Below are 24441 nucleotides of genomic sequence, written 5' to 3'. Positions count from 1 at the left end.
TGCCCCTCCCACAGTGAGCCCCCCCAGTACTTCCCCTCCCAGTATTGCCCCTCCCACAGTGAGCCACCCCCTCTCAGTACTGCGCTACATTAAGAGTATCTGATGCCCTGTCCCTGGGCTCCGAGTTTTCATGAGAAAAGCAACTCTGTCAGTGCAGAGTCCACAGGGTTTGATCCCAGTTGCTGGGTGGATGCCTTGTGACGGAGTGGAAACCCTGGAATGAGTGGAGAGACTCACCTGAAGGAGGAGGTGGTATTTGAGGACTCTTTGCATGGGCACGACCAACAGATCTCGCAAAGTGAACTTCCCGTTGTTGGCTCGCCTCGCGCACTCCTGTACAACAAAGTGGTCACGTCAACATCCCCAGCAACGATCTCTCAACAGGTCGGGGCAGCACGGACAGGCAATGGGACAACGTGTAGTGGGAGAGTGGGTGCTGAGATACAAGCAAGAGGCCACGAGATTCTGGTGTTGGGAAGACCAACCTGCAACCTGTGGAATATTACGTTCCAGAGAGTGAACCCACACTGTGGATTGAATTCACACATATATGGATATTCGTCATAGATTTGAAATGAGCCTGTGGGATATTTACTCATGAGATTGTTAAATCACACTGAATGATTTTAATGACTAATTTGCACATCACTAAAGGAAATTAAACTCTGGTTTTTGAAATCATTTCGATGGTCGGGCGTAATTTTCATTTTCTGGATTGTGGGATGATACTGTGGGATATTCATGCTCAGTCAACATATGGAATATTAATAGTTCAGGTTTCAAATTGCACTTCCATGATCGAGATGAAATCACACTGTGAAATCCATCTCTGGATTGTGAAATGTCACGGTGGGATATTAACTGCCAGATTGTGAAACCGCACTGTGGATCATGACTCTCCGTATGGGGTTCGATGGTAAATAATGAATGACCTGAGCAAACAAACTGAGTTAAATAAGAAAATCTGCAGGTGCTGGGATAGAGAGCAGTACCCAAACATGCTGGAGAAACTCAGCAGGTCACGCAGTTTCCACAGAAAGGAAAAGGGAACCAATGTTTCAGGCCTGAGCCCTTCGTCAGGAATCAGGAAAAACAGGTAGATGCCTGAAATAAAAAGAGAGGGAAAAAGGAGAGGAGGGGGAAAAGAAAGGGGGGCAGAGGTTAAAAGGTGGGTACAGGTGAGAGGGTAGAAGAGAAAGGTGAGGTGATGTGGAAGTGGGCACAGGGCTGAGACAGGTAGCTCTCTGATGGGAGAAGGAAGGGCAAGGGTGGGGAGCTGGAGGAAGGGGGGACAGAGGGAGAGCAAATAAACACACTCTATGCGATTGCGTGGCTTGTTCCACAGAGCTGGACCTGAGACAGAGTGGACAAACACACTTGAAGAGTTGTACCTCCAACTTCAGTCGCAGCCCCTGTCTTGATTTACTGATCTCATCCAAGCATTTAATCGCATCCTCCACCTTACAGCAATACTCGCCATAAATCAACAGCCTGCAGAGGGGAAGGACGCAGAGAAAGAGAGAGAGAGAGAGAGAGAGAGAAGGGCGTGTGGAAAATAGATCATGGAGACATGCAGACACGGAAGAAACGAGGAGAGGGAGAGAGAGAGAGAGAGAAAAGAAGAGGGTGTGGAAAATAGATCATGGGGACAAGCAAACATGGGAGAAAGGGAGAGAGAGAAAGAAAGAGAGTCAGGAAGCAAGACAGTGATAAACACAAATTTAGAGAGACAGACAGGTCGAACGGAAAGATGAACAGATGAAAGCAGAGGAAAATAAACAGAGGGAGAGAAAGCAGACAATGAATCAATAAATTCAAAGGGTTTTTCACCATCCTGATATCATCAAACAGCTTGCAGACTGAAGAGATCTGGGTGCATGCATAACATAGCTAAAGCGTACTGTGACAGAGTATATAGATATGTTTTTGGGCAATAAATTGGGGCAGGGTTTTTAGTGCAGGTCACATACAAACACTTTAAAACATATCATATTTAAAATATTGGAGCTCTGCTCATGCTAGACATATCGGGGCCTCACAGCTTTTGCAAGAGCTTTGGAGAGTGCCCAAGAAACATCACTAATGGATTGTTGTTTACAAAAAGGCAACAGATGAAAGAACTTGTTGGAGCCACAGACAGTTCTAAGAGGGTCCTGTGGTTTTGCAAGCAGAGAGAGTTAAACAGTCTTTTTCTCTGTGTGAGAGAGAGACCCAGAGATCACTTCTACGGTGTTACAGTTGGCAACAGCAGCTGGGACTGGAACAGGACAACCTGGCAAGCTTGTGGAAAACCCCATTTGGAAGACAGGTTGTGAGTGCTTAGTTCAGCTTGGTCAAAGCCTTTATGGTTCATGCAAGAGGAGAGGACTGGCTGTCTAATGTTTCACTTGGAATAAGAGAAACAAGAAGGAACTATGGTGACCTGAAAGAAAGAGGTTATCATCTGGAGAAACCTGATGGGGTAAGTTTCTTCAGCAAGACACTGAAGTGGCTAGGTGTCCAGCGTACAGCAAATCTCTCTCTGAAAACCGACAATAATCCTCCTGAATGGAAAACATTTACTTTTCAAGCACCAAAGCCTGGGAAACTTTTTAAATGTTAAATTCTGTGCACAGTATAAGATTGCCTGCAACTAGTGAACTTGGAGGAATGAGAAGTGAGATTGGACTATGAATCAAAGACTGTAACTCCTCTCTCTGTAACTCCTCAATGTTTAACTCCTCTCCGTGACTCCTCACCGTTTAACTCCTCTCCCTGTGACTCCTCACCCTGTAATTTCTCAATGTTTAACTCCACACCCTGTGGCTCCTCTCGCTGTGACTCTTCACCCTTTAACTCTTCACCCTGTGACTTCTCTCCCCGTGACACCTCTCCCCCGTGACTCATCTTCCTGTGACTCCTCACCCCATGACCTCTCCCCATGGCTCCACCCCATAACTCTTCACCCCGTATCTCTTTTCCCTGTGACTCCTCTCCCTGTGACTCCTCTCCCTTTGACTTCACCCTGTGACTCCTCACCCCGTGACTCCTCTGCCTGTGATTCCTCTCCCCTTGACCTCTCCCCATGACTCCACCCCATAACTCTTTTCCCTGTGACTCCTCTCCCTGTGACTCCTCTCCCCGTGACTCCTCTCCCCATGACTCTTCTCCCCGTGACTCTTCACCCCGTGACTCTTCTCCCCGTGACTCTTCACCCTGTATCTCTTCTTCCTGGGACTCTTCTTCCTGTGACTCCTCTCCCGTGACTCCTCTCCCTGTGACTGTCTTACTCCATTTTTTATGTGTGGATTTACTGGATGTATAACATGCAAAACAAACCTCCACTTTACTTCAGTACGTGATAATAAATGTAAACATGAAACTTGAAATGTGAAAAAGTCGACGCACTTAAATCTTTCCTCTCTCATTTTAAATCTATCTTCCTCGAGTTTTAGAATCCTCTGCTTGGGAAAAATGCTGTGGTCATCAACCTTATCTCCGTCCCTCATGATTTTATTATACTCCCCTCCTGCCCCACTTGCCCCCCCACCTCCTCGTCAGCCTCCAATGGTCCTCAGAAAGTGCATAGAGGAAAGCAGTCAGTTACCTTTCCTTGTACCTGAGGAAGATCTGGAAGAGGTTCTGCTGATTTCTGGACATGATAACGGACTTCATTTCCATATTCATATCCCTGTGGATGTTAACCAAAGCCTGGGCAGAAGGAGGAAGCATCTCAGTAGACAGAACATGGAACATGACGATTTCTGCACCAAACATTAAGCCCCTCCACTGTTGCCCACACTCCCATGCCCTGGCCCCCTTCCCCCCTGCTCTCAGCTCCCACTCCCAATCACCATGCCTGCACTGGTCTGACCTGTACTCACTGCCTCACCTCCATGTTGATGAAGATGGTCTCCATCTCAAACGCCGTCAAAACCTGCCGCATTGGAATCATGAAGTGCTGCAACAGAAACCAAGGATCATGTGAGAGCCCCATTCTGTGAACAACCCCCCCCCCCAACCTCCTGATAACCCAAGAATCCCTCGGAAACAACGAGAACCACAGTGAGGTCACTTCCCACATGGAAACAAGTGATCGGAGGACCAGGCGGAGTGAGGAGGGTCTGGGATGGGATGGGTTCGCCTGATGTCAGTGGTTGGTGAGATTCCAGAGCCCATTATTAAGGATGAGGTTTTGGGGTACCTGAAAGTTCAAGATAAAATGGACCAAAGACAGCGTAGTTTCTTTACATTTTTCAACCTTTTAAATGTGGACATACAGCATGGTAACTGGCCCTTCCAGCTCACGAGTCCGTGCCACCCAATGACACCCCATTAACCTTCACCGCTGGTACATTTTAAACGATGGGAAGAAACCTGAACCCCCGGGGAAAACCCACGCAGACACGGGGAGAACATACAAACTCCTTACAGACAGCGTGGGATTCAAACCCCAGTCCCGTCACTGGCGCTGTGCTAAACGCTGAGCCAACCAGGTCGCCCTAACTCAGGGAAGATCTCGCCTGACAAATCTGTTGGGGTTTCTTGAGGAAGTAATGAGCAGGACAGACCAAAGAGAGTCCATGGATGTTATTTACTTGGATTTTCAGAAGCCTTAGACAGGTGCTGTACATGAGGCTGCTAAAGAATATCATTGCACATGGCACATGGAAGGATGTGCCGGCACTGCAGAGGGTCTGGACCAGTCTAAGAGAATCATTCTGGGGATGAGAGAGTTCATGCATGAGGGGCATTTTAATGCTCTGGACCGAACTCACTGGAGTTTAGAAGGATGAAGTAACGCACTGAATATTAAAGGGGCTGAAAACAGTGGATGTGGAGAAGATATTTCCTGTCATGGGAGAGTATGGGACCAGAAGGTTCTGCCACGCTCTGAACAAAAGGACGTCCATTTAGAACTGAAATTTTTTCAGCCAGAGAGTGGTGAATCGGTAGGATTCATTGCCATGGAGGGCTGTGGACACTGTTGTTGGGTAGATTTAAAGAGATGCTGACAGGTTTTCAATCGGTAAGGGTATCAAAGGTTATGGGAAGAAGGCAGCTAGAAAACATCAGCCATGATTCAAATGGCGGAGCAGACTCAATGGGCCAAATGTTTCCAATGTTATGAGGTTTAAGGATCATTTCCCATGGGAGGGGAACCTGGGATTGTTTCCCACGGTAGGGGATTCTAGGACAAGAGGACTTTAGGATATAAGGGCATCAATTTAAATCAGATGTGTAAAAATTTCCTTTGTCAGAGGGTCATGAGTCTGTGAAGCTTGTGCACATGCATCTGTGGAAGTGAGGTCATTGGGTGTAATTAAGGCAGAAATTGAGAGGTATTTGATCAGGGCATCAAGGGTTATGGGGAATGCGACTGAGTGATAACAATCAGCTCATGATTAAACAGCCGATCAGACACGACAGGCCAGAGACATCTCATGTTCTTGTGGCCGTATTGCCTATTTATGCTCTCATCTCATGGTAATGGCTTGGGAGTGTTTGGAAGGATGTGGAGTGTGGAGGGGTTTGGAAGGAATGGAAATAGAATGATGAGGGGTGTGTTAGTGAGATGGAGGGTGAGACGAGTGTAGAAGCAGTCAACCCATCAACCATCCCACTCCGATTACCTTCTCGATGGATTCCAAGGTCTCGGTATACCTCTCTTCTGTCTGTTTAATCTCCAGCAGGCAGCAGATGCGGACATCTGTCTCAGTTAGTCTCTACACAAGGACAAAGGCCGTAATTCACACAGGAATCTGCTGCCATCACCCACAATGTTATCCACATCTTAAGGCTTTCAGGAGACAAGGAAGCCCCAAGCTCCCCAACAAGAACAAGACATCAGATGTCTGATACCCAAGACATGATCTTTGACATAGTTAGGCTGGTCCCTAACGTTCGACTGCATGGATCCAGGGAGATCTGGCCAGTTGGATTCAGAATTGGCTTGATGATGGCAGAAACCGTGTGAGAGAGACAAGGGATGTTGTTCAGGTTTGAAACTTTCATCAGATACAAGAGAAGTAGACCAAGTGGCTCTGTCATTTAATTATGAGCTGATCCATCCACCCACTTAGCCCCACTCCCCAGCCATCTCCCCGTAACGCTTGATGCCCTGGTTAATCAAATCACCCAACAACCATACTTCCACAGCCACCTGTGGCAGCAAGTTCCACAGACTCACGACTCTCGGGCTCAAGAAATTTCTTCATATTTCTGATTTAAATTGATGCCCTTTTATCCTGAAGTTGTGGCTTCTTTTCCTTGACTCCCCGACCATGGGAAACAACTTTTCCACATCAACTTTGCCCAGGCCTTTCAGCCTTTGAAATGCCTTTATGACTCATCCTGGAAGTGAACCTTTAGGGGACCCTGCACAAGGTCTCCCAAGTCCCTCTGAATTTTGAATTTTCTCTCCATCTAAATAATAGTCTGCCCGTCTCTTTCTTCTGCCAAAGTGCTGGACCCTCCACTTCCCAACGTGGTATCTCATCTGCCATCACTTTGCCCATCTCCGAATCGATCCAAATCTCTCTGCAGCTTTTCCGTGTCCTCAGCACCACCTCCCCTACCACCCATTTTGGTGTCATCCACAAATCTCACCACAAAGTCATCTATCCCATTATCCAACGTAAAAAGAAGCGGCCCAACACTGACCCCTGCGGAACACCACTAGTAACGGGAAGACAATCAGAATAAGATCCCTTTATTCCCACTCTGTTTCCTGCCGATCACCCAATTTTCTACCCATGCTGGTATTCCTCCTGTAATTCAATGAACTCTCATCTTGTTCAGAAGTCTCGACTGTGGCACCTTTTCGAAAGCCATCTATCCCATTATCCAATGTAAAAAGAAGCGGCCCCAACACAAAGAAGCGGAACAGGCAACCAACCCGAGTGATGTGCCCTAGGGATGAGCGCTGAGCCCACTGTTGTTCATCATCGATATTAACAATTGGGAGTCGGTTTGCAGATGACACCAAATGGTCAGTGGGAGACGTTATCTGATCTTACAACAGGACCAAAGTGTACTGGGAAAGCAAACAAGGAACAGCAGAAGGAACTTCATACGAACAAGTTAAACTTTGGTAGGTTAAACCAGGGCAGAACTAGCGTAGCGCCCTGGAGAGATGCAATTCCCTGAAAGTGACAGCACTGGCAGATAGGGTAGTGAAGAGGGCATTTGGCGTGCTGGTCAATGAGATGCCATGATGAAGCTGTACTCTTTCTCTTTGGCTTGGCTTCACGGACGAAGATTTATGGAGGGGGTAAATGTCCACGTCAGCTGCAGGCTCGTTTGTGGCTGTCAAGTCCGATGCGGGACAGGCAGACACGGTTGCAGGGGAAAATTGGTTGGTTGGGGTTGGGTGTTGGGTTTTTCCTCCTTTGCCTTTTGTCAGTGAGGTGGGCTAAACATTGGTGAAACAACACGTGGAAGATTGTGTACACAAATGGTCACCCTGCTCTCGAACACATATTAACCTGGAAAGGTTCACAAGAATGTTACTGAGACTGGTAGGCTTGAATTTCAGCTTGTACCCTCTCTTATCGGTTATCCTCTGTTATCTGGCAACTCTCTTGGTCCGGCACGTTTGGGTACGCGCCACTTAATGTCTGTTCAGCCAACATCTGACCTCATGTACACCTATGGTCCCATAATTATTCAGTTACCGCGAGCAAGTCTGCAGCAATTTAGAAAAAGCGATAACTAGCTCAGGGAAATTGTATATTGTATATCCACAGTGATCCCCCTGCCCCCCTCTCTTGCCACAGCCCTGTATCAGTCCCCACAGTGATCCCCCTGCCCCGCTCTCTCCCCACAGCCCTGTATCAGTCCCCACACTGATCTCACTGCCCCGCTCTCTCTTCACAGCCCTGTATCAGTCCCCACAGTGATCCCCCTGCCCCGCTCTCTCCCCACAGCCCTGTATCAGTCCCCATAGTGATCCCCCTGCCCTGCTCTCTCCCCACTGTCCCATGTCAATCCCTAAACTGATTCCTCTGTACAAATAAAAAGTTTACTCTACAGTATCCCATATAGTTTTGAATCTGGTGTTCACATAACGTCCACATTGCATAATGTCCAATTTCACAGAACGTATTATGGATGTTAATCGGTGCATACCTGTGCAAACTGCTTACATACAGCACGGGGCTCGAACCTCTGTCCTGATTGCTGGCATTTTAAAGGCGTTGTGTTAACATTGGTGAAACAACACGTGGAAGATTGTGTGCACAAATGGTCACCCTGCTCTCGAACACATGCAGCCCTGTATTATTTCCTGTTTGAAGATTTATTTACATAGGGGTTTCCCTTAGGGGTCAATTTCTGTTTTCGGCATTTTCTGTGGACCAGCGATGACCAGAACCTGACATCAACGGATTAAAGAGGTCCAACCTGTATAAGGAGATGCTGGAGAGGCTGGGACTCATCTCCCTGGAGGCTGGGGGCGTAGATAAGAACATTGTCATATTTCTTGCAGAAACCAGGGGGCATAGATTTAAGGTGAGAAGGAAAAGATCTAAAAAGGACTGAAGGATGCCTTCTTCACACAGAGGGCGGTGGGTCAATGGAACAAGCAGCCAGAGGAAATAACAGAGGCAGATGCAATTATAATGTTTAAAAGAAACGTAGCAGGATCTTGGCAGGACTCCAGGCCAATGGGACTAGCTTGGGTAGACAAAATGGTTGGGGCTGTCAAGATGGGCCGACCACCATTCGAAATGCACCGGGGGTGTAGGTCAATTGGGTGTAATTGGGCAGCACAGCCTGAAAGGACCTGTTAATATTAAATTTTAAAAATTTATCTCTCATCCCCAGGACATAAACTTGGACAAGGAGTCTGGCTACACCAGGGTGGATTTCCAGAGCTCGGGGCCAGGCTGAAGATATGAGAAAGATTAAAATCAATGATTTGAACATGCAACTTGACTCCAGCTAGAAATAGGCAGAGGTGTCAGGTCTGGGGTGGGAGCTTCAGAGATAGAGAGGAGTGTCAGGACGACTGAAAGAGGCAGTGAGAAGATGGCTGGGGTCTTGATGAAGATCTTGCAGCGGCCAAGTTCCCAGTGGTCAATGTTATACCTCTGTTCAAGAAGGGAATCCAGGAAATGGATTTAGTGCATCTCACATCTGTGGCTGGGACCCCATTAGAGAGGATATTTAGGGAAATATTGGAGGAAGAAGCTGAGTATTATGATAAAACTGAGGGACTGCGTCGCGGAGCGGTCATCGAGGGAGCAATCATCGTCGGAGTTCGGCTAAGTCAGAGAGGTAAGGCTTTGGCTCAACAGGCTTCAGAAAGAACAGGTAAGAGGTGAGGAACAGTAGCAGCTGAAGTCAGAAAGGGCCACCCTATTCAAGGAACAAAAAGGATTCAGCAGGTAGACATGGGTAAGGCCAGGTTTGAGATATCATACATTTTGTTCATCTTGTCATAAACAGTGGGAATGGCAGCCAAGACAGGGGAAGCTCCTCTTGCAGAACGTGGGTCATCAGGGAAGCCAGCAGTATCCATGACGACTTCATCTGCAAGAGGTGCATCCAGCTGCAGCTCCAGACAAACCAAGTTAAGGAACTGGAGCTGGAGCTGGATAAACTTCAGATCATTTGGGAGGCAGAGGGGTTGATAGATAGGAGTTACAGAGACACTATTACACGTAGGAGGCAGGAGGAGGGGAGATGGGTGACAGGAGAGGGAAAGGGAACAGACAGGCAGTGCAGGGCACCCCTGTGGCCATTCCACTCAAGTACAGTATACCATTTTGGATATTGTTTGGGGACGATGAAGATTGGAGGGTAGCTTGTGTTGTCTGTTGTTTAAAAAAGGTTCCAAAAGTAACCCTGGAAATTTTAGCCGGTGAGCCTGACGTCAGTAGAAGGTAAATTATTGGAACATGTTAGAAGAGATCGGATATAATTTTATTTGGATAGCAGGGACTGATTAGGGATTGTCAACATGGCTTTGTGCATGGTGGGTCATGTTTAAACAATTTTATAGAGTTTTTCAAGGAGGTTACCAGGAAAGTTAATGAAGGAAAGACTCTGGATGTTGTCTCCATGGACTTTTGTAAGGTCTTTAATGAGGTCCCACATGGGAGGTTAGTCAGGGAGGTTCAGACACTCAGTATTCATGGTGAAATAGTGAAGTGGATTCAACTGTGGCTGGACTGGAGAAGCCAGAGAGTGGTGGTGGATGATGCTTCTCAGACTGGAGGCTAGTGGTGCCTCAGGGATCGGTGCTGGGACCATTGTTGTTTGTTGTCTATAATCAATGATCTGGATGATAACGTGGTAAATTGGATCTTCAACTTTGCAGATGACACCAAGGTTGGAACCATTGTGGACAATGAAAAAGGTTTTTAAAATTGCAGAGGGATCTGGACCAGACAGAATTTAATGCAGACAAGTGTGAGGTGTGAGGACAAATCAAGAAAGGATGTACACAGAAAATGGTCAGGCACTGAGGGGTGAGGTAGAGCAGAGGGATCTGGGAATACAGATACATAATTCCCTGAAAGACAGGCAGGCAGGTAGAGTGCATTAGTATACTAAGGACCAGTTAGCCCGGGAGGCACTGAGCAACACAGGAACTAACCCATCCAGGAGACAATGCAAGGAGGTGCAACACATATAGAGTAGGAGTCAGGAGCGGACGAAAGATGGACAAAGACAGGGCAGGATAGCATTGCCCCAAATAAGGTAAAGAAACACACAGTAGCCCCCCTCCAGAGGAAGGAGCTAAGGGAAAGCCCTTGGTCCCCTGATGAAGTGAAAGGAGTGGCGTCTTCCAGCCACAGCGAAACTAGTAGCATCGTAATAATCAGAGTCGAGATAGTGCTGTGAAACTAGTGGGAGACTAGTTGCAAAGATCGACACTAGCTTGAGTGAAATTATTCTAGTTCAATATAGGCCAGTGAGCAGACATTTCCTACAACATGGAGTGGAGTCACTAGAAATCCTCGGCCTACAGACTGACATGAAATGGACAACCCCACAAAGAAAGATAGCAGAACACAGGTGGATAGAACTACTAGGGACCAAAAAACCAAATGGATTAAATGAAGTATAGTCAGACGAGCTGAGGGCATCCAATTAACCGAGTTCAGCCACATGTAAAATAGAGCCCACTCTAAAGGGGTATAAAACCTACTCCCAACTAACTAAGACTAAACAACGGTTCGGGCAAAGGGACCTTCTAACACTACCCCAACCACCCCACTGTAGTCCCAGATACCAAGTACCACACACCACATCCAGCTTACACCCTGTTGAAGCCCTCATCCAAAGCCAGGGATCCAAACATCACACACCAGCAATCACCGGAAGAAGGAGTCCCACACATCCACAGGAGATACCCAACAGAATCCAACCCAAGACACACAACCATACCCACCCCAATACAATCAAATTCCGCTTTCTTTTCTCTTCTCTCTCTCCCCTCTCTCCACCTTTTCCCCTCTTCTTCTTCCTCCTTCCCACCTCCCCTTCCCTCACCACCCCTATCCCTGACCCCAACCACCCCAGACCCCCATCCCAACCCAGTCTAACAGTCCACCATCCAAGTACTAACCCACCAGATGACACAATGACGACACTAGGGTGTGCCCTGGGGTGTGAGGCAATTGAACGGGCCGGGCCGAGGATCACCCAGGAAGAGATGTCGCTATCTGAGACATTTAGTGGCCCCTCCAAACCCCCCCCCCATAACCCCCATCACACCCCCCACCTACCTGTGGCCCAACTGGAATTCCCCAATGAAACTCAAATTCTACCACAACATCCACCCTACACAAACCCTAACCACAGGAACACCCTAACCCAGACCCTAACCTACAGACCAACTTCAAGCACACCATAACATTCACCACACAACCCCTAACCCTGACACCCCTACTAACCCAGGCAAGAAACTCCAACTAACCCAGGTCAAAACTACCCAACTAACCCGAGTGAATCCAACCTAAGTTCCCCTAGCATGTCTTAATCCCACCACACTCACCCCACATAACACCCCTAACCATTAGTCCCTAACTAACCCAGAACCCCCACCCCAACCCCACCACCCCCACCCCAACCCCACCTCCCCCACCACAGCAGACCCAGACACTGGGCAATGCACACGCAGGAGGGATAACAGGGACACCCTAACTCAGATCCTAACCCCCCCCCACCCCCCAAATAACCCAAACAGGAATGTGTGGTTGTTAAGAGATCTTTTGGCATATTGGCCTTAATAAATTCAAAGTATTGAGGACAGGAGTTGGGATGTTATGGTAAAGTTTTATAAGACATTGGTGAGGACAAATTTGGAGTATTGTGTGCAGTTTTGGTCTCCGAACTACTGGAAAGATATCAATAAGATAGAGTGAAGAGAAAATTTACTGGGATGTTGCCCAGACTTCAGGAACTGAGTTACAGGGAAAAGTTAAACAGGTTAGGACTTTATTCCCTGGAGCGTAGAAGAATGAGGGGAGATTTGATTGAGGTATTTAAAATTATGAGGGGGATAGACAGAGTAAATATAGGTCGGCTTTTTCCACTGAGGGTGGGTGAGATACAAACCAGAGGACATGAGTTAAGGGTAAAAGGGGAAAAGTTTAGGGGGAACTTCACATAGAGAGTGGTGGGGGTGTGAAATGAGCTGCCAGCTGAAGAAGAATTTGGATGAGTACATGGATGGGAGAGGAATGATGGGCTATGGACCAGGTGTTGGTCATTGGGATGGGGAAAAATGGTTTGGCACAGACCAGAAGGGCCAAAAGGGCCTGTTTCTATGCAGTAGAGTTCAATGGTTCTATGGAAAAGGTTTACACACATTCAGAAGATCATGTTCAGACAGAGAGTCACCGTGGCTTTGTGAAGGGCAAGTCATGTCTTACAAGTTTGATTATGAGCCAATACCAAAGATGGTTGATGAGGAGTGGATGTGGTCATCTTGGGCATTTGACGAAAACCCTCATGGTAAGCTGATCCGAGAGGTACAGAGGTGTGGGATCCAGTGATATATATTTGGGTTTCAGAATTTTCTGGCTCCTAGAAGATGGAGGGTAAGATTGGAATGGGTTTATTCTGGCTGGAGCCCTGTGACCAGTGGTGTCCATTGGCAACAGGGTCCAAACCACTTTGTTTGCGATATACATGTAAATTATTTGGATGAAAAGTAAGGGGTGGGCTGATAAGTTTGCAGGTGATGCAAAGATTGGGAGAGTTGTGGACAGTGTAGGGGGTTATCAAAGGGCACAGCAGGATCTAAATCAGTCACAGATACAGGCAGAGAAATGACAGATGGAGTTTAATCTGAACAAGTGTGAGCTGTTGCACGGGAGCTCAAATGTAAGGAGATGTGCACAGTTAATGGCAGGATTCTTAAAAATATGGATCTGCAGAGGGTTCTGGGGGTTCAGGCACATAGATCCCTGAAAGGCTACACTAGTAGATTGGGTGGTAAAGAAGGTGTTTGGTCTGCCTATCCCATTGGGTGGGAGCCTGAGAGTTTGCCCAATTCAATCCTTCAGGAAGGGTACAGAAGAGATTTATCAGGATGTTGCCTGGATGAGAGGGTGTGAGATGGACCATGATAGACAAATTTGGGTTGTTCTGTCTGTCTGGTGTATCAGATATGAAGAGAGACCTGATTAAACTTGATAAAATGATAGGTGCATTGACAGGGCAGACAGTCACAATCCTTCTCCCAGGGTAAAAATGTCGCACGTTGGAGAACATGGTCTCCAGTTAAAGAGGGAAAGTTTAAATGAAGGTGCAAGGCCCAGAGAATGGTGGGTGCCTGGATGAAGTGCCGGGAGTGGTGGTGGACACCGATATCATAGACGTGGTTCAGAGGTTTCTCGATGGACGCTTGAAATATCAGGGAAAGAGGGATATGTATCTCATGCAAGCAGCAGAGTTTCAGTTTAACAGGCATCATGTTCAGTTCAGACGTGGAGCTGAGGGACTTGTTCCTGGAAAGTCCTCTTCTGAGTCTCGTGGGGTTGAGAGAATTTCTCTCACTGTTGCCCATCAATCCCACCAATGAAATCAGCTGGAAGAAGACAGGCTATGAGACACACTCCATTCTAGCCTGCCCCAAATCCCCCCCTTCACTTCCCCTGATCCAAGCAGGATTGGCCCAGCATCTGCGAGGGTGGCTGTAGGAATTGCTGTCTTACTGGTGGCTGGGTGGCTTCAATCTTCATCAGGTGCTCGTAAACCTCCTCCCCTTCTTCATCATAGACACAGGCATAGAGATCTTCATCATCTTCAATGATCTCCTCACTGCAACACAAATGTGTGGTCAGTGGACCAGGAGCAGGAGAGGGGAGTAAAGCATGAGAACTATGTAGTCATGAACTCCTCCCACAGATGGACACAACTGAGCTAGAGAACCAGCATCATCGCCACCCTCCACAGCATTGCATGCAGCACCCAGGGGAGGATTGTGAGCATCTCCACTGTCCACAATCCTGTGGGGTAAGGTTCAAGTTCACTGCCCAATAACACAGAAGTCTGCAGGTGCTGTGATTGTAGGAAAAATACAAAAAAGCTGGAGGAAGAGCCGGTCTTTTCAGAGCCCTGGAAGAAGACCTCAGGCCCGAAATTTCGGCAATATATCTGCTTCTTTGGGAGCTGAAAACACTGGCTGAATTCCTCCAGCATTTTGATGTCTTTTAAACAAAAAGAACATCTGCCAAGATTATCTCCACTCGCACCAAGAAGCCAACTCATACAAATATCTCATTAGAACCATGGCAGCCCCTGGGAACCCACTCCTTTTGTTGCCTTTTTGGGCAGTAAATCGATATCGCCCTTTTATTATTCTTTATCCCAACGTTACTGGCACTACATTTGTTTACAATTCAGGCTTTTCACACAAAACATACGTTACAAACTGAAACATGATGATCTGCGTCGATACCGTCAAACCCTTGGGGGGGGTGCAAACATTCCCGGAGACCCTCCACACTGCCCATAAGAATTGGGTGCCTCCTTCTCCAGGGATACACAGCCACACAGGTGTCCTCAGAAAACAGGCAGCGACGTGATGGAGTAGTGGCCGGTCAGGGAATTCCAGCCCTCTCAGGAAAAGTTGAAAAAAACACACAAAACACAAAGGTACAAGAGTAAAAATTAAAACAAAATAAAAATAAAGGTGAGAAGAAAATGGCAGCGAAGAGAGAAAAGTCGAAAACAATGGGAAGAAGAGAAGATGAAAGAACGTCGGAAGAAGAAGGTGAAGGCCTTACCTGTCCAAGGAGGCCCGCCGCGGAGAGAGAAGCCCGCTCCCTCAGGACAGTGGAAGTCCCGGGCTCGGGACTACAAAAATGGCTCGCAGAGCCGAGTAAAAGTGCGAAACCGCGCACTGACGGGAGGGGGGACCAGCTGCGGAGTCGATCTCCACAGCTGAGAGAGACACCTGCAGCACAGCAACAGGAGCAGAACATGGAAAATAACGACAACAAGAAAGAAGAGGGTAAAAAGAAAACAAGGAAACAACAGATGGTCAACCCAGAGGAAGAAGAAGAAGAAGAACAGAAAGAAGTGGAAGAAGAAGAGAAAAGCAGGACAATGGATGTATCTTTTTTTAAAGAATATATGGAATCAGTGAAAGAATGGCAATTACAAGAATTTGATGAGATAAAAAGAAGAATTAAGAATGCAGAAGAAAAAATGAATAAAATGGAAATGGCCATATCAGAGATAGGAAAATGAATGGAAAATATGGAAGAACGAGAAATAATCGTAGAAATGGAAGTAGAGGACTTAAAAGAGAAATTAGAAGAATCTAATAAAAAAGTTAAAGAGGCACATGAGCTGTTAGCTCAGAAGATAGATATAATGGAAAACTATAATAGAAGAAATAATGTAAAGATAGTGGGCCTTAAGGAAGATGAAGAAGGCAAGAATATGAGAGAATTTATAAGAGATTGGATCCCCATGGTCCTAGGAAGACCAGAATTACAGGAAGAAATGGAAATAGAGAGGGCACACAGAACATTAGCCGCTAAACCACAACCTCAACAAAAACCAAGATCCATTCTAGTAAAACTCCTAAGATATACAACAAGAGAAAACATATTGGAGAAAGCAATGAGGAAAATAAGAGAAGACAAAAAACCACTGGAATACAAAGGTCAAAAAAATTTTTTCTATCCAGATATAAGTTTTGAACTCCTGAAGAAGAGGAAGGAGTTTAATGCAGCAAAAACGATCCTATGGAAAAAAGGATATAAATTTATGCTAAAGTATCCAGCGGTACTTAAAATAGTTATTCCAGGGCAGCAAAACAGACTATTCTCGGATCTGGAGGAAGCAAGGAAATTTGCAGAACAACTACAAAACAGGCAGAGAGATGAAGACATGTAACGAGAGTAAAAATGACCACAAACTATATGTATGTGTGTATATATATATATATATAGATTTATATGTATATCACCCATGGTTCGTGTGCCGTGGCCAAGTAAGCTGGGACGTGGCAGCGAGGTCCTTGGGTCGTAGGTTTTATATCGGAGTGGCCTTCCCTCGGTCGAGTGAGGCAGGCGGAGGCCCCGATCCGGGCAGGGAGTGGGAGGCGGCGGCCCCAGTCCGGGCACAGGGAGAGCAGCAGCGGCCCCGGCCCCGGTCCGGGCGAAGGGTAGGCAGCGGCGGCGGCCCCGATCCGGGCAGGAGCAAGGGGGAGACGGCGGCCCCGGCCTCGGTCGAGTGGGGCAGGCGGAGGCCCCGTTCCGGGCAGAGAGTGGGAGGCGGTGGCCCCAGTCCAGGCACAGGGTGAGCTGCGGCGGCCTCGGCCCCGGTCCGGGCAGTATGGACCGACCTAGGAGGGGAGGCAGGCCCCTCCAGCCCGGGTAAGAAACCTGCATGCAGCCATCTTCAGCGCAAACTCCGGGAGATCCAAAATGAGTGGTGGACTAGCCTCGCCAAACGAACCCAGCTCAGCGCGGACATTGGCGACTTCAGGGGTTTCTACGAGGCTCTAAAGGCTGTGTACGGCCCCTCACCCCAAGTCCAAAGCCCGCTGCGCAGCTCAGACGGCAAAGTCCTCCTCAGCGACAAGATCTCCATCCTCAACCGATGGTCAGAACACTTCCAATCTCTTTTCAGTGCCAACCGCTCAGTCCAAGATTCCGCCCTGCTCCAGCTCCCTCAACAGCCCCTAAGGCTAGAGCTGGATGAGGTTCTCACCCTGGATGAGACATATAAGGCAATCGAACAACTGAAAAGTGGCAAAGCAGCAGGTATGGATGGAATCCCCCCAGAGGTCTGGAAGGCTGGCGGCAAAACTCTGCATGCCAAACTGCATGAGTTTTTCAAGCTTTGTTGGGACCAAGGAAAACTGCCTCAGGATCTTCGTGATGCCACCATCATCGCCCTGTACAAAAACAAAGGCGAGAAATCAGACTGCTCAAACTACAGGGGAATCACGTTGCTCTCCATTGCAGGCAAAATCTTCGCTAGGATTCTACTAAATAGAATAATACCTAGTGTCGCCGAGAATATTCTCCCAGAATCACAGTGCGGCTTTCGCGCAAACAGAGGAACTACTGACATGGTCTTTGCCCTCAGACAGCTCCAAGAAAAGTGCAGAGAACAAAACAAAGGACTCTACATCACCTTTGTTGACCTCACCAAAGCCTTCGACACCGTGAGCAGGAAAGGGCTTTGGCAAATACTAGAGCGCATCGGATGTCCCCCAAAGTTCCTCAACATGATTATCCAACTGCACGTAAACCAACAAGGTCGGGTCAGATACAGCAATGAGCTCTCTGAACCCTTCTCCATTAACAATGGCGTGAAGCAAGGCTGTGTTCTCGCGCCAACCCTCTTTTCAATCTTCTTCAGCATGATGCTGAACCAAGCCATGAAAGACCCCAACAATGAAGACGCTGTTTACATCCAGTACCGCACGGATGGCAGTCTCTTCAATCTGAGGCGCCTGCAAGCTCACACCAAGACACAAGAGAAACTTGTCCGTGAACTACTCTTTGCAGACGATGCCGCTTTAGTTGCCCATTCAGAGCCAGCTCTTCAGCGCTTGACGTCCTGCTTTGCGGAAACTGCCAAAATGTTTGGCCTGGAAGTCAGCCTGAAGAAAACTGAGGTCCTCCATCAGCCAGCTCCCCACCATGACTACCAGCCCCCCCACATCTCCATCGGGCACACAAAACTCAAAACTGTCAACCAATTTACCTATCTCGGCTGCACCATTTCATCAGATGCAAGGATCGACAATGAGATAGACAACAGACTCGCCAAGGCAAATAGCGCCTTTGGAAGACTACACAAAAGTGTCTGGAAAAACAACCAACTGAAAAACCTCACAAAGATAAGCGTATACAGAGCCGTTGTCATACCCACACTCCTGTTCGGCTCCGAATCATGGGTCCTCTACCAGCACCACCTACGGCTCCTAGAACGCTTCCACCAGCGTTGTCTCCGCTCCATCCTCAACATCCATTGGAGCGCTTTCATCCCTAACGTCGAAGTACTCGAGATGGCAGAGGTCGACAGCATCGAGTCCACGCTGCTGAAGATCCAGCTGCGCTGGATGGGTCACGTCTCCAGAATGGAGGACCATCGCCTTCCCAAGATCGTGTTATATGGCGAGCTCTCCACTGGCCACCGTGACAGAGGTGCACCAAAGAAAAGGTACAAGGACTGCCTAAAGAAATCTCTTGGTGCCTGCCACATTGACCACCGCCAGTGGGCTGATAACGCCTCAAACCGTGCATCTTGGTGCCTCACAGTTTGGCGGGCAGCAACCTCCTTTGAAGAAGACCGCAGAGCCCACCTCACTGACAAAAGGCAAAGGAGGAAAAACCCAACACCCAACCCCAACCAACCAATTTTCCCCTGCAACCGCTGCAACCGTGTCTGCCTGTCCCGCATCGGACTTGTCAGCCACAAACGAGCCTGCAGCTGACGTGGACTTTTTACCCCCTCCATAAATCTTCGTCCGCGAAGCCAAGCCAAAGAAAGATACGTATATATGTGTATACATGAGTGTATCCGTATTTAGAGGAAAATATATAGAGTATAGATAAGAATTAATAAAGGAATGAAAGGGAATAGAGGGAATAAGGAGGGAATTAAAAGAGTGACCTTTGTTATATATGAAAATTGAAATCTTTTCCGGGGAGGGCTGGGTGGGGAGGAGTTACGGTCACTGCAAAATCAGTTGACACTTGCGAGTGAATTCGAAAATCCAAATGGAGAGGGGAGATGTGGTTGCCCGGCAAGGGATAAAGGGCAACTCAGGAGGGGGAGGAGAGAATGGGGTTAAAGAAGTTTTAAATAGGAGAATAAGGAAAATATTTGATGTTTTAGAAATTTTGTCTTATAAAGTGTTCAAAACAAGAAAGCAGAAATAGATAAGAAGGAAAGGTGATGATGGATAAACGGAAAGGGAAGATAAACAAAGTATGAAATGGCTACGTTGAACTATATGACTTTAAATATTAACGGAATACATAACCAAATCAAAAGGAAGAAACTGCTAAATTTACTGAAAAAAGAAAAAAATGATATAGCATTTGTGCAAGAAGCACATTTAACTGAATTGGAGCACAAGAAATTAAAGAGAGATTGGGTAGGACATGTAACAGCAGCGTCGTATAATTCAAAAGCAAGAGGAGTAGCTATATTAATCAGTAAAAATATACCAATTAAAATAGAAGAGGAAATAATAGATCCAGCAGGGAAATGTAATGATAAAATGTAAGATATATTAGAGTTTTGGAATCTCCTCAATGTATATTCACCTAACGAAGAAGATCAAAAGTTTATGCAAGATATTTTTTTGAAGATAGCAGATACGCAAGGGAACATATTAATAGGAGGGGATTTCAACCTGAATTTGGATTCTAATAAGGACAAAACTGGGAAAAAAATTAACAGAAAGAACAAAGTAACCAAATTTATAATTTAATCAATGCAAAAAATGCAACTTTTGGATATATGGAGGAAACAACACCCAAAGGAAAAGGAATATTCATATTATTCGGGTAGACATAAAACATACTCAAGAATAGACCTATTTCTGTTATCAGCTCGTGTGCAAGATAGAGTAAGAAACACAGAATATAAAGCTAGAATACTATCGGACCATTCACCCTTGATATTGACAATAGAGTTAGAGGACATCCCTCCAAGAATGTATAGATGGAGATTAAACTCCATGCTACTTAAAAGGCAGGATTTTAGAGAATTAATTGAAAGACAAATTAAAATGTACTTTGAAATAAATACGGAATCAGTGAAAGATAAGTTTATACTATGGGACGCAATGAAAGCATTCATTAGAGGGCAAATAATAAGTTATGTAACCAAGATGAAGAAGGACTACAATCGGGAAACAGAGCAGTTGGAAAGGGAAATAGTAAATATAGAAAAAGAATTAGCAATGAAGGAAGATACAACTAAAAGAAGAGAATTGGCAGATAAAAGAATAAAATATGAAACACTAAAAACATTTTAGGTGGAGAAGAACATAATGAAGACAAAACAGAAATATTATGAACTAGGGGAAAAAAACGCACAAAATTCTAGCGTGGCAGCTTAAGACAGAACAAGCTAAGAAAATGGTATTGGCATCAAGGAAAAAAGACAAACAAATCACATATAATCCAAAGGAGATCAAGGAAAACTTTAGAGAATTCTATGAACAATTATACCAAACTGAAATTGAAGGGAAAGAAGGCAAAATAGATGAATTTCTAACTAAAATTGAACTACCAAAACTACAAATAGAGGAACAAAATAAATTAACAGAACCATTTGGAATAGTAGAAATACAAGAGATAATAAAAAAACTACCAAATAATAAAACACCAGGAGAGAATGGATTCCCAAAAGAATTCTATAAAACATTTAAAGATTTATTAATTCCCCCCCTCCTGGAAGTAATCAACCAGATTGACAAAACACAAAGCTTACCAGATTCATGTAAAACAGCAATAATTACAGTAATACCAAAGCAAGGGAAAGATCCACTCGCACCAGCGTCATATAGACCAATATCATTTCTTAACACAGATTAAACTATTAGCAAACAGATTAGCAGAGCATGTACCGAAAATGGTAAATTTAGACCAAACTGGATTTATCAAAAAAAGACGGACAACAGACAATATTTGTAAATTTATTAACTTAATTCATGCAGTTGAAGGGAGTAAAGCGCCAACAGTAGCAGTTGCTTTAGACGCAGAGAAGGCCTTTGACAGAGTAGAATGGAATTATTTATTCAAAGTATTTCAAAAATTCAGTTTACCAGAGAAGTATATTAATTGGATTAAAGCATTATATAAGGGGCCATTGGCGAAAGTGACAGTAAATGGATATATATCAAAGCAATTTAACTTGAGCAGATCAACAAGGCAGGGATGCCCACTATCACCTTTATTGTTATTGTTAGCTATAGAACCACTAGCAGAATTGATAAGAACAGAAAATAATATAAAATGGATAAAAATAAAAGACAAGGAATATAAAATCAGTTTATTTGCGGATGATGTTATAGTATACTTAACAGAACCAGAACTATCAATAAAAGAATTATATAAGAAATTGAAGGAATATGGAGAAATGTCGGGATACAAGATTAACATAAATAAAAGTGAAGCAATGCCAATGAATAATACGGATTTCTCAAAATTTAAGAAGGAATCACCATTCAGATGGAAAATGCAAGCAATAAGATACCTAGGTATACAAATAAATAAAAATCTCGGCCATCTATATAAACTCAATTATTATCCATTAATGAAAAAATTACAGTGCGATTTAGAGCATTGGAAAGATTTACCACTAACACTAATAGGAAGGATAAACTGTATTAAAATGAAGATTTTCCCAAGGATATTATACCTATTTCAGGCATTGCCAATACGCTTAACAGAGAAATTCTTCAAGGAGTTAAAGAAAATAATAAGGAAATTTTTATGGAAAGGGGGGAAACCGAGGATAGCACTAGATAAATTAACAGAATGGTATCAACAAGGAGGCTTACAACTGCCAAACTTTAAAAATTATTATAGAGCCGCACAATTAAGATACCTATCAGATTTTTATCAAACAAGGGAAAAGCCAGATTGGAGTAGATTAGAACTAGATAAAATAGGGGAAAAGTGGATAGACTATTTCCGTTAAGAGGAGGAAAGATTAAAACAAGAGGACATGAGTTAAGAATTAAGGGGCAGAGGTTTAGAGGTAACATGAGGGGGAACTTCTTTACTCAGAGAGTGGTAGCTGTGTGGAATGATCTTCCGGGAGAAATAGTGGCGGCGGAGTCAATTGTATTATTTAAGAAAAGGTTGGACAGGTATATGGATGAGAGGAAGATGGAGGGTTATGGGCATTGTGCAGGGAGGTGGGACTAGAAAGGGGTGTTTGGTTTGGTGCGGACTAGAAGGGCCTAATGGCCTGTTTCCGTGCTGTAATTGTTATGTTATATATGTTAGATACCTGAACACATATTATATAAATGGGATGAAAAATTAGTACAACGTAGGAGTTCTCCAGTATTACATCATCTGCTCAAGATTTGGAAGAAGATTCATGTAGAAAGGAATAAAACAAATTACCAATTACCAAAACTAATAATGACGCAAAATCAGTTACTCCCTTTTACAATATATAACCTTTCCTTTAGAGAATGGGAGAAAAAAGGGATCAAAAGAATAGAAAATTGTTTTTCAGGAAATAGATTATTATCCTTTGAACAAATGAAGGATAAATATAATATAACTCAAGATACAGTGCTGGCATATTACCAATTGAGATCCTACTTGAAGGACAAATTAGGAAGCAGTCTGAGTTTACCAGAGGGAAGTAACTTTGAATATGTGATTACAAACACAATGATAATCAAAAGATTTATAACAAATATGTATATTAAACTGCAAGAAAAGGAGAATGAGGAAACAAATGGTAAAACTAAACAAAAATGGGAACAAGATTTAAACATAAAGATAAAGAAGGAAACATGGGAGAAGTTATGTTCTGGAACGATGAGAAATACAATAAATACGAGGTTACGTATGATACGATATAACTGGATACACAGGCTATACATTACACCTCAAAAGTTAAATAAATGGGACCCAACAGTATCTGACAGATGTTTTTGTTGTAAAAAAGAAATGGGAACAACAATTCATGCAATCTGGACATGTGAGAAAGTAGAAAAATTTTGGGAAGATCTAAACCAGATATTAAATAAAATTACAGAAAACAATATACCAAAGAATCCAGAGATCTTCCTCCTAAGTAACATAAAAAACAAAGAATTCGGAATTGATTTGGATGGTGCACAAAAAAGATTTGCTAAGATAGCTCTAGCCGTAGCAAAAAAATGTATTATGTCAACCTGGAAATTGGAAGATAATTTGAAAATACAACAATGGTATGTAGAAATGAATAAATGTATTCCATTAGAAAAAATAACATATAATTTAAGAAATAGTATTGAAATATTTGAACAAATATGGGAGCCATACATGAAACACAATAGAGAAAACCTACTGGGGACATCTACCATCTAAATTAACGAAAGGAGAAAGAAATGAAATGAAAAGAATTGACTCAGTGGAATTTCTTGTTTATTTTTATTGGATGACAACATTGTTTGACTGGTTTAATGTGTCTTAGATTTTGTACTTTAAATGATTGGAGGGGGAGGTAGGGAGGGTGGGATGGGAGGAGGGAGGGGGGGAGAAAATGACACTGTATATATTTTAAAAGGAAAATGTATGTATCTTGGTCAGTGTGGTTTATGGTGTGAAAAATAAAAAATGTAAAAAAAAAGAAAACGGGCAGGCAGTCAGCTCTCCCCACCCCCTCGACCACCTGCCATTTCGACGCATAAATGTCCAGTTTCACCAACCCCGACAGCAACCCCACAAGGAGATCCACTGAATGCCCAGCCCGTTCCACACTGGGTGGCTGTCGATCTGCAGTGTGGGGTAACTGTTAGGAGAGGGAAGAAGAGAGGCAGACAGGGCAGAGCACCCTATGGCCGTTCTCCTTAACAACAAATACACTATTTTAGATACAGTTGGTGGAACAATCTATAAGGGACAAGTCAAGGTGGTCTCGTCTCCAGCAAAGATGCTCAGAAGGGAAGGGGGAAGAAGAGGAAAGCGATGGTGATTGGGGACTCATTGGTTAGGAGAGCAGATAAGAGGTTTGGTGAATGAGATAGAGGCTCCTGGATGGTATGTGGCCTCTCACGGATGTCTCTGTTCAAGTTTACAGCATTCTGGAGGCGGAGGGTGAACAATTGGATCTCGTGATCCTCGTGGGAACCAATGACAGATAGGAGTGGGGATGATGTCCTGAAGAGGGAATATAGGGAGTTAGGGAAGTTAGAAAGCAGGACCTCAGGGGTGGTAATCTCAGGATCGCTGCCTGTGCCACGTGCCAGAGAGGGTAGAGCAGGAAGTTGTGGTAGATGAATGTGCG

At 44.9% G+C, this 24441-nt stretch overlaps 1 protein-coding gene across 2 annotated transcripts in view; it reads right to left on the bottom strand.

Moving 5' to 3' along the window:
• The window catches only part of LOC138764095 (guanine nucleotide exchange factor VAV3), a 280714-nt gene that overhangs the window by 156311 nt on the left and 99962 nt on the right, over nt 1-24441 (bottom strand). For both annotated transcript variants that reach the window (XM_069939464.1, XM_069939466.1), the window contains exons 5-10: nt 14154-14259; nt 5613-5705; nt 3872-3940; nt 3587-3690; nt 1392-1491; nt 238-333 (exon numbers count right to left, since the gene is read on the bottom strand). In XM_069939464.1, coding sequence (XP_069795565.1) covers nt 238-333; nt 1392-1491; nt 3587-3690; nt 3872-3940; nt 5613-5705; nt 14154-14259 — 568 coding nt within the window. The remainder of the gene's footprint in view (nt 1-237; nt 334-1391; nt 1492-3586; nt 3691-3871; nt 3941-5612; nt 5706-14153; nt 14260-24441) is intronic.

This window comes from Narcine bancroftii, chromosome 5 (assembly GCF_036971445.1).
Source record: "Narcine bancroftii isolate sNarBan1 chromosome 5, sNarBan1.hap1, whole genome shotgun sequence".
NCBI lineage: Eukaryota > Metazoa > Chordata > Chondrichthyes > Torpediniformes > Narcinidae > Narcine > Narcine bancroftii.
Note: the sequence above shows the minus strand (reverse complement) of the source record. Positions and strands in the feature narration are given on the sequence as shown.